General features: G+C 50.3%; 1 protein-coding gene across 1 annotated transcript; it reads left to right on the top strand.

The window, feature by feature from the left end:
- The first annotated feature begins 5088 nt into the window (after nt 1-5088).
- Nucleotides 5089-9219, top strand: LOC147712596 (histone H2B-like). Its single transcript, XM_086920356.1, has 2 exons — nt 5089-5335; nt 8910-9219. Exons 1-2 carry the CDS (start codon nt 5219-5221, stop codon nt 9144-9146), a joined length of 354 nt encoding a protein of 117 aa, XP_086776482.1. The 5' UTR covers nt 5089-5218; the 3' UTR covers nt 9147-9219.
- The last annotated feature ends 1791 nt before the right edge of the window (nt 9220-11010 follow it).

The following is an 11010-nucleotide window of genomic DNA, read 5'->3' as shown; positions in this document are numbered from 1 at the left end:
CCTCCTCCTCCCCTTCTCCTGATCCCCGGCGCTCCAGGCGTCGTTCGAGGGGTGATGCGAAGTTGAAGGCTCTCATCCAGGAGTCCTTGCTGGAGATGGGTGGTTCCAGGCCTGGGGGTTCTAAGAATAAGTCCAGGTCGCGGGCTAGAGGTGTGCCCCCTCCTTCTCCCTCCTCTTCTTCGTCCTCTGGCTCTGAGGATGGTGGTTTGGACGCTGATCTGGTTAAGGGCAAGTATGTTGACAAGGACATGTTGCCGGATTTGCTGAGCCATGTCAAGGAAAATATGGGATTTCCGGCGGATGGTGTGCCTGGTTCGTCTGGAGGTTCTCTCCTTCGCCAGTTCCAGTATTCTGCTCCTACGGTTATGCCGGTGCATCCTAGTGTGCGGGAGGTTTTGGATCGGGAGTGGAAGGATCCCGATCGCATTCTGATGCACCGCTTCATGGCGAAGCTGTATCCTCTTCAGGATATGGCGAAGGACTTGCCGGACTCAGTCCCTGTGGATTCTGTGGTGGCCAGTCTGGTTGGTCGCACTTCCTTGGCCGAAGATGCTGTGGTGCGTGACCCTGTGGATAAGAGGGTTGACGCCTCTCTTCGTAAGGTTTATTCTGGCTCCCATTTGGCCCTGAGGGCGGGTATTTATGGGACCTATGTGGCACAGTCTCTTCTGTCTGACTTGCAGAATTTATTTGGTTCTATGGATAATACCACTGACTGCGCTGATATTCTGGCACACATCGAGCGTCAGGTTGAGTTTTTGTCTGACATTTCCTTTGACGTGGTTCGGGCCTCCGCTCTGTCTGGGGGTGCTTGTATAGCGGCTCGTCGGAATGTGGTCCTCAAGGATTGGAAGACCGATTCTGCCCAGAAAACTGCTGCCCTGCGTCTGCCGTTTCAGGGTTCCATGTTGTTTGGGGCAGAGTTGGAGGGGAAGCTTCATCGTCTTTTTAAGGAGAAGAAACATTCCTCTTCTTTCAAGATGCCCTCGGCTGCTCCTGCCTTTTCTAAGCCGAAGCCTTTTTTTCGGCCCTCTTCTCGCCGACAGTTTTCCAGAGCTCGTGGCCGTTTTCAGCCTGGTCGGGGACGGGACTTGAAGGCGAAGTCCCCTCCTGCGAAGCCTCGTTCCTGACTATCTGGGGTCCGAGGTCGGACCATTGGTAGGTGGTCGGCTTCGGTTATTTCTTCCGGCCTGGATGTCCTCCTGTTCAGACTTGTGGGTCCTGGACGTGATCCGCTTGGGGTATCGTGTGGAGTTCTCCAGCCTGCCTCCGGACTCTGGGGTCCGTCCGACTCCTTGGCCATCCTGCCCGTCCAAACGGGCGGAACTTTCTCGGGGGATTCAGTCACTGTTGGACAAAGGGGCGATTCAGGTGGTGCCTCCGGGGGAGTGGGGTCAGGGGTTTTACTCCATCATTTTCCTGGTGCCCAAGGTGACGGGAGGGTTTCGCCTTGTCCTGGATCTCAAGGCCCTGAACAAGTTTGTGTTGCGGATTCCGTTCAAAATGGAGACTCTTCAGAGGGTGATTCCCCTGGTTCTGCAGGGTCATTACATGTGCTCTCTGGACCTCCAGGATGCCTATTATCACGTCCCTGTCCATCCTCTCTCCAGTCCCTTCCTGCGCTTTTGCCTTCGGGGGGTCCATTACCAGTTTGTGGTTCTCCCGTTTGGCCTGAGGTCGGCTCCCAGGGTGTTTACGAAGGTAGTTGCTCCCTTGGTAGCTTTCTTGCATCTCCAAGGGATGATGGTTTACCCGTATCTGGACGACTGGCTCCTGCATTCCCCCTCAGCGGAGCGGTTGTTGTCGGATCAGCGGGTAGTGTGTGCTGCTTTGAGGGACCATGGGTTCTGTTGAATCTCCCCAAGTGCCGGCTCCCCCCTACTCAGGACTTGCAGTTCATTGGGGCCCGTTTCCGCACAGATCTGAATCGGGTGTTCCTGCCGGTGGATCGAGCTGTGACCCTGTGTTCTCTGGCTCATCGGTTTCTTGTGGGGAGGTCGTTTCAGGTCCGCCTGTGGTTGCGTCTTCTGGGGTTGATGGCCGCCACTGTGTTCACGGTTCCATGGGCACGTTTCCATCTTCGTCCTCTGTGGTCCTACCTGCTGTCTCGGTGGGATCCCTTGTCGGGGGATTTGTCCCTTCTTGTTCCTGTGTCTCTCCGTATCCTTCCTGCCCTGCGTTGGTGGTCTCTGTCTTCCAGTCTGGACAAGGGCTTGCCTCTGCAGTCTCCTCCTCCGGTGGTACTTACGACGGATGCCAGCGCTCTGGGTTGGGGTGCGACTTTGGGGTCGGACTGCCTTCAGGGTCGTTGGTCCCTTCTGGAGGGTCGTCGGTCTTCGAACTGGCGGGAGTTGTCGGCTGTGTGTCGAGCTGTCAGGGGGTTTCGACTTCTTCTGGTGGGCCGCCATGTGTTGGTTCGGTCGGACAATTCAATGACGGTGTCCTACCTAAATCACCAGGGCGGTATCCGTTCTCAGTCCCTGAACGCGGTGGTGTCCCCGTTGTTTTGCTGGGCGGAGTGCCATCTTCTGTCCCTGGTGGCTGTACATGTTCGGGGGGTGGACAATGGGGTGGCGGATGCCCTCAGTCGTTTTTTTCCTGCATCCCTGGAGTTGGCATTGACACCGGTGGCCTTTCGTCTGGTGTGCGTGAGGTTTGGTCAGCCCTTTCTGGACCTCTTTGCTTCCCGGCTCAATGCGCAGCTTCCCCGCTTCTTCTCCCGGATTCCTCAGGAGGGTTCTTGGGGGGTGGATGCTCTGTCCCTTCCATGGCCGTCTCGCCTGCTGTACGCCTTTCCTCCTCTGGTTCTGATATCTCGCTTTCTGTCCCGCCTGTTGCGGGAGGATCGAGAGGTGGTGGTGGTGGTGCCCTTCTGGCCCCGCAGGTCTTGGTTCCCCACGCTGATGCTGTTGGCTGTTCAGGGTCCATGGTTCTTCCCCTTCCTTCCGTCTCCCTTGCGGTCGTCTCCGATGTTGCCCCTCCGGCGGCTTCGGCTGTCGGTTTGGCGGTTGAGAGGCAAGGGTGGAGGCGTAGGGGTCTCCCGGAGCATTTAGCCTTGGCTATTCAGCAATCTCGGAAGCCTTCTACCCTTCAATCCTATGGTAGGCATTGGGGCAACTTTGAGCGTTGGTGTCTTGGCCTGGCTTTGTCTCCCTTGGTTTGCCCTTTGCCGAATGTTCTCCAGTTCCTTTGGGATGGGTTCGAGAAACGTTTGTCCGTTTCTACTTTGCGGGCTCAGTGGGCTGCTATCAGGGCTTTTCGGGCTCCTTGGGGGAACCTGCCGGATGTGGATGGTCTGGTTTCCCGGCTGTTGCGTAGTTTTTCTAACTCTCGCCCGGTGGTGCGTCCGTCTTTTCCTCTCTGGGATCTTCCCTTGGTTTTGAGGGTTCTGGTTGCTGCTCCCTTTGAACCTTTGGAAGAGGTGGATATCAAGTTTGTCACGCTGAAGGTGGTTTTTTTGGTGGCTATCACTTCTGCTCGTCGCCTGGGGGAGCTGGGTGCCTTGATGGCTCGAGAACCCTTTCTGTCCTTTTCTGCTGACGGGGTGGTCCTTCGTTTGGATTCCTCTTTCGTCCCTAAGGTTTCCTCCCAATTTCATTGCTCTCAGGAGCTGGTCCTCCCTGCTTTGCTTTCGGCTCCGGTGGACGGGGACGACCTCCCTTGGTCCTTGCTGGATGTTTGCCGGGCTTTGCGGGTTTATTTGGATCGGACCCGGGATTTCCGGCTTTCTGACTCCCTGTTTGTTTCTTTTGGTGCTGTCTCCAGGGGTGGTCGGGCTTCTACTTCTTCCATTGGGCGTTGGTTGAAGCAGGTTATTGTTCTGGCCTATTCCCTTTCTGGTTCCCCTCCCCCGGCTGGGGTTCAGGGGCGTTCCACTAGGGGTGTGGCTGCTTCCTGGGCTGAGGTTCGTGGGGTGTCCCTTTCGGAAATTTGTAGGGCCGCTACTTGGGCTTCTGCTAATACCTTTGTTAGGCATTACCGTATCCAGAATGTTCTGGGGGATGACACTAACTTTGGTTTGGGGGTTCTTCGGGCTGTGTGTTCCTGATCCCCTTGTTTTCTTTCGTGCTGTGCTGTTGTTTGCAATAAATTGCTGGGTTTTGCTGTTCTGCTGTGTCCTGGTGGTTTTTTGCTTGATGATGGCCGGTTGCTGCTTGGGTATTCTCACTTGTTATTAATGAAGGGGACGAGGACAGGAGGGACCTGGGGGTAATGTCCTATTACTTACCGGTAATCTTCATTACTCCGGGTCCCGTTGTCCTCGTCCCCTTCATTACATCCCTCCCTCCCTCCCGGGCTTTCCGGCCCTCATCTTGGGCTTGGTGGTTCAGGAGGCATGCTGGGTACTGTACCCTTATGTACTCCCTATAGGGAGAGGGAGGGGCGTACCAGCATTCCTACTTTCTTTTTTCTGTCTGAGAGATAGTAGATCTCACTTGTTATTAATGAAGGGGACGAGGACAACGGGACCCGGAGTAATGAAGATTACCGGTAAGTAATAGGACATAATGCAGCCCCAGATTGTTTACAGTTCGGCAGAGGAAAGCTGCCGGTCCATTGCGCATGGGTAAAAGTACATAACAGCTGTTTTTCGCCTCAAGATTCAGCAGGAAATCATAAATAACTTGAGCTTGCTGTCCTGGTCTATTTGATATCAGTCCTAGGTTAAAAAAAGTGTTTGTGTTTTATTTTGACCCTTCTATATTTCTATATGTTCTTAGCATTCTAGCACTTCTAATTCAGTTTTTTGCCATTTTAAATTCGGGACTACGCGTACCAGAATGCACTATAAAAAAAACTGGTCCTGCTAATGTAGATACATCTACCAGGAGACTGCTGAGCTCTCTGAATAACATCAGCCAATCAGAGAATTACGAACACAGGGGAATGCTTTGATTGCTTTGGTCAGTCTCGTTGTAACATTTCACAGAGCCACGAACAGAGCCAGTGACTGGTCCGACCTCCAGTGATGTCACAAAGGCAGGAGAGCAGGCACCTCATTCCTAGCAGACGCATCACAGAGCTAGCGGCGAGCCCCGCCCCGCCCCGCGCACCTGTGAGACACGCCTGGATTGGGCCCAGCTGGGTCTGCACAAGGTTCATAAAGGCCTGGTTTTAAGGTGCTCTGGTCTTTCTCGGCTCTTATAGGGAGCAGGTAGTGCGGTCTCATTAAGAAAGTACGTGAGTGAATTCCCTGGTAACCGAAGGTGCTTTAGTCATGACTTCAGACCCTGGGAAAAAGAAACCGAAGGCTCAAGGAGACAAGAAAGGGATTAAGAGAAAAGGGAAGAGGAGGGAGACCTACTCTGTGTACATTTACAAAGTGTTAAAGCAGGTGCGTGGGGTTTTCACTGGTGATTGGACAGTTCGTCCAGGGGAAAGTGGGAAGAGGGATGATTATCTCCTGTTTTGGGGGAAAGGGGGTGGAGTTACGCTGTATCGTGTAGCCTGAAGCAGGTTGGGATAGTGATTGATCGTATTTGGGCTTTGGATTGAAGACCCTGTTTGTCACATTTTTTATTTAACTGCTGCACTGAATGTAGGTGCCTAATTATGTTGGTGGTTCCGCGTGTGGGTGGACTAGTGTGTAGCCATGATGGGGGCTCTCAAATGTCCTAGGTCCATGTGTGAGTAGCACATTCAGTGACGTTTCATTTGCTGCATTCTGGGACCTGTAGTCATGATTCTTCCAACGGTAAACGGATATCTAAATCCCGAGGGGAAAAAAACTAGACTTGATGGGGTGCTAAGACGTGTTCTTGGAACACTTCTGAGCTATTGTCATGATGCAGTTAGGTGTTTGGGTTCATTGGCTGTCGGTGTCACCGCTGGGATCATGATGGCCATGACATTCGGCCATGTTGGGGGTCTAAGTGGGTGAGGGCCTACACTGCAAGTATTTGTGGGAGCCGGCAGGGAGAATGTTTTCCCTTTGTGGGGTAATGGTGGGCTTGGCTCTGTTGCATGATCTTCACCCCCCAACACTGCTCCCCCCCCCCCACCCCCAATAAGTTTAGTTTGAGGAAGGTGGAAGTGAGCCAGGTTAGAGCCAAAATTCTGACTGACTGTCTGACGTGCTTCTAAAGCATCATGGGTGTGGTATTCCACCTTTAGCCTATGTCACATAGAACCTTGCCATGTCACTCAGTAGAGTGTTGGGTTCTTGGAATGTTTTCCCTTGACTGAGGTCCGTTTCTGCCTAGCTGAGGTTGAGGTGATCCTTTCCTACCTGTGGTTGTTAAGCTGTCTTCTACATGAATAAATCTCCTGAACCTACCTAGCTGAGGTTGAGGTGATCCTTTCCTACCTGTGGTTGTTAAGCTGTCTTCTACATGAATAAATCTCCTGAACCTACTTCCTGTGTAGCCTCATTACTACAATGGGTTCATTGTTTCATGGGGGGTTGGTAAGTGAAGGCACTAGTAAATCTTGATTGGTGAGTCTTGGGTGGGTTCTGCGTGCCTGGCTCTTTCTTTGGGGTGAAAAAGTTATTTAGGGGCATAATATCCAGGACAGCGTTGAAATGATCGCCGGTTCAGCGGCGGAAAACTGCCACTAAAGCAGCGATAATGGGCTTGATAATATGCCCTGGAGAATTCCAATAGAAGCCCATGTTCACAACAGAATGGGTTTCTATTGGAATTAACAAGGGCTTATTATCAAGCCCATTGACGCCGCTTTTGCGGCCGTTTTCTGATGCTAAAACGGTGATAATTTTTAGCGCCATTCCTGACAATATGCCCCTTAGCTGGGCAGGTTTTTAGCGCTGGGTCCTGCGTCAGCTGTTTTTCTTGGCAGAGTGCCTGGCGGGTATGGTTCCAACACATTGGTGATTCCGGGCCCCGATCCTGTCGGCTCCACTCTTAACCCTGGGGCTGCAGCTTGGAAAGCGGTCGGAACTTACTCGAAGAAGTGGTAGTTATGACTGGCAGCTACAGTGAGATCGGCAAGATAACGAAACCCCGTCCGAGCAAGTAATTATGAAAAATCCATGCACTGGTGTGTGCTGAGAAAATGTAGAGCAGATAAACCGCTCGCTAAACCCTGGTCGATGAGATTGCCTTAAGTATTCCAAGCGCTGTTATCCTTCTGTTCCGCCTCCCAGTTTCCTCCACAGTTTGGAAGGCAGGTGTTAATGTTGAATTCATTGGATCTCGGCGTCCACTTCATAACAGCAGGCTACATGGCAGTGAAGCCGTGTGCGCCAAAAATGCACAGTGACCCACCGCTCGGGAGCGATGGAAATCCCGAACCACTGAAGGAAGTGGGTGTCTTGGATTGTAAAGCACTGAACAAGCACAGGCTGGATATAGTGTGGCCAACTGAAGCTTCTAAGCGCTCGCTGGCAACGGGATCACCTCCCACTGGGCTTGGGGTGGCGAGTGGCTTAGAACGGACGCTGTCAATGATCTGGATACCACGTGGTCCCTGGAAATGGACTGACTGGTACTTTCGGGTTAGAACTCGAGTCCTGAATTTGAGGGGTGGACACTAAATGGCTGTTTAGCAATGATTTTCCAAGCCATCAATGAATGTAGAGTCCTCCATTGTACTGATTCGGTACCTATGGGCCTTGGAGGCCCAGGGTTATGGTCGGATTGGAACCTATGCTGAAACCACAGTATGGCAGAGTGGAAGCAGTCCAGGGCCTCCAGCCTCCACCATTGGAACACAAAAGTTGTTCTTGTACTCAAAGAAGGGTATATAGGCTGCCATAAATAGGTGGGTTCCAACTCCCAGATATGGTATAGCGCCTCCTATCATCTGCTGCAGAGTCTGAAGTCTAACCGCATCTGTATAACTATCGTTTTTAGTTCGAACTATGTGCGCTTGCAGGAAGCTGGTCTCTCAATCCGATCCCTTTCATTAGGTAACGCCAGCCTGAACAAATTGCAACTTACCCGGCTTAGTTATGGCTTCCTACAGTAGAGGAAGTCGGAGCAACCAATGGTAGAGCATATGGGCTGGTGTCAGAGCAGGCTCCAGAAGTGACATTCAGCTGTTGATCCTTAAATATTGTTAGGAGGCTACCCCAGAAACCAGAAAGCTCAGTCTTTGCACTGCCCCAAATCGAGGCTGAATGTAAAGGCAGTCAAGTGAAATTTCAGTGGGATGCCTTAGATGTAGTCCCCAGGCTATACCTCAGACTGTGAGACAGTCTCATATGATGTACAATGTAATCGTGCAGAAGCAGGAAGTCTCCATGCATCACACATGCAAGGACCACATACACCCTGGGTGAACGGAAGGACCCCAGTTGAGGTTTTGAATCGGTTTTCCGTGGAAGGTGGAACAGGATGCGCGGACACACTTCCAGGGGTAAAAGTTGAAGATAACTGCTCCTGCTTGAACAATCGGCTGAGTGGCGGCCTTCCCCTGTGTTTCTGAGGAGGCGAGCTTTATACAGTAGGATGCCTGACACTTTGGGTGACTTTCAGTCCAGCTGAGACCTGTGCCCTGCTGGGGAGTGACCACAAATATGTGGCACACCTGCAGTGAGCTTGAGGAGTCCACTGGGTGGAAAATGTGGGTTCAGTCAGTAAAAGTAATGGAGAGGTGGCATGGTACTGCTGTATGCACCGCTTGAAGACATTATCCCTGTGATTGGCCTGGCTTTGGGGAGAGGGGGTAGAGGTGATTAGAATGTGGGGGAAGAGCAGATCCATCCATCCAGTTAGGGTTGCTGTGGTTGTGGGAGTGTTACCTTTTGAGAGATTGACAGCTTTGTTCTAGATGGGCGTTCTTTATATTGTCTATTTTTCCAGAACCTGGTTTATCTCCTCCCTCCAAACACCGAACTATGCTGTAGCTTAAAGTACCCCTGCAATCAGATCATGGCTTCAGGCTCAGTGTTAAAGTCTCTTGTCTGTACCTTGTCTAGTTCATGAGTACTGTACAATCTTCCACAGGTTCACCCAGACACTGGCATCTCCTCCAAGGCAATGAGCATCATGAATTCCTTCGTGAATGACGTGTTCGAGCGCATCGCGGCGGAGGCAGCACGGCTCACCCAGTACACCAAGCGCTCCACCATCACCAGTCGAGAGGTGCAGACGGCGGTGCGCCTGCTGCTGCCGGGGGAGCTGGCCAAGCATGCGGTCTCAGAAGGCACCAAGGCTGTCACCAAGTACACCAGCAGCAAATGAGGATGATACTGCTGCTAGGATCAACAGCCATTAATTGTATATAGAGACAACTTTAAGGAAATAAAGTTTTCAAATCTGCCAACTGTCTCAGGCTTTCTGTCCGAAAACTGAATCTTACACAGATAAGTCTTGCTCACCCAGCCTTAAAAGGGTATTTCAGTGTGGGGGTGGTTTTTCTTCTTCCCTGTTATTTCCGTTCGTTCCCAAATGATTGATTTTACAAGTGGGGAGTGTTTGGTTTTTCCATGGGGCGAAGGCAAGAGAATTTAGATTGATGGTTCAAATGCATTTTATTTCCAAACAAAATGCTTTGATAAGACATGGCAGACCTAGCATTCAATTATGCGGTACTGACCACAAAAATGAGTTTTGTTAGTAACGTGAATGGGATGGTGTGAGCAGCATTGGAAGATACTGCACACATTGCATGGCGTTCTAGACTGAACATTCTTAAAGTATCTACTTTACTTTTATACAAGTACATGGTACTCGTGGCTGTAGGCCTGGGTAATGTTGATCTTAACGTTTGGGGGTGTTTTTTTATTTTTTTTATTTTTTTGTAATTCCATAAAGTGGGAGATGGGGCGAAGTCAGTGTGGAGTGAGTTCCAGTGTTTTAATCCACGCAAGTTACGACTGAACTTTGAGGTCCCCTCAGGAGGTGAGGTTTGGTTTTATGAAAAGATTTCAAAGAAGGAAGTATCTGACGAGGATTTCAGCCAGGTAGTTGTAAATGGTGTGGTCCTAACTTTACATACTGGAGTATTTAATTTACGGCTCTGTTTTTTTTAGATGGCTATCCAGGGTGGTTGGGCTTGCACCGGTTAATTACAAGCATTAAGTGCATGAAAATGTTATGCAGTGGAGATCAAATACTGTTCCAGTAACCAGTCCAACTTTTTGAGGATCTGTGCGGACATCCATAGTTTGTCAGTTTTGAAGGGACTGTTTTGGCTGGATTTTGCAGATATTGTCATTAGTTTTCTAGCAGGTAGTAGTTGCAGTTATGAAGGCCTCTGGAGTATAGTAGGTTGGAAACGTAAATCCAGATTTCTAGCCCGTGAGTGGATGGGTGTTGGAGGGGACAAATTGAAAGGCATATGTGAGCTGGAGGTCGCGTTTTAGAAATGTAAGGAATAAATTCTATCACAGTTGAGCATCCGAGCAGAGGGCCACCCAGTGCTGGATGATGCTGAGGTAGCCTGACTCTAAAGTCAAGGTCTACATTGAAAGTGATGATTTATTATCTTGCATGTTGAGATAATGTGATAAACCCAAGGAGGAAATGATGGTTACAAGACATGGGACTCAGAGGGTGGTGTCTTAATTGCAAATAATGGAGTTGAGAGCAAGGAGAACCTTAAGGCAAAAGTTAATTAAGAAAAATGTAGGATAACCAGCCGAGTGCTGTCGGTGATGCAGTGAATAGGGCATACAATCTGGCTGGAGTGATCAAAGGTTTCTTAACATGACTGGGCTATCTAGAAGTAGGTTCTGCAAGATGGTTCTAGTGGGAAATGTAATGAAATTAGCAACGATTTGGGTTGCGCCAGTTGAATGAAAACCAGGGTGTCAAATAACTAGATATATACTTTAGAGAGGTTTCCAACAGGATCATAGTTAGATGAGGGTCTGAGTCCGCAGTGGGACTTTTAACAAAAATGCATATAATTTGTGTCTGTATATAGATTCAACTGGGGTGGGGTTTAATATATATATATATATATATTATACCACCCCAGTTGAATCTAAGTGGAGGCACCCTACATCCACGCTAGACTGTTGGGATTTACTTATGATGAATCTAAAACTGCTTTGCTTGTTATCCTGTATCTGCCCTCCTGGACATTTGTTGAATGCGACTG

The sequence above is a fragment of the Lissotriton vulgaris genome, chromosome 5 (assembly GCF_964263255.1).
Source record: "Lissotriton vulgaris chromosome 5, aLisVul1.2, whole genome shotgun sequence".
NCBI lineage: Eukaryota > Metazoa > Chordata > Amphibia > Caudata > Salamandridae > Lissotriton > Lissotriton vulgaris.
This window is presented reverse-complemented; position numbering and strand designations above follow the sequence as displayed.

Coding starts and splice junctions, on each gene's coding strand:
- LOC147712596 (XM_086920356.1), top strand. CDS start 5,219: ATGACTTCAGACCCTGGGAAAAAGAAACCGAAGGCTCAAGGAGACAAG. Junction 5,336..8,909: donor TTTACAAAGTGTTAAAGCAG/GTGCGTGGGGTT, acceptor AATCTTCCACAG/GTTCACCCAGACACTGGCAT.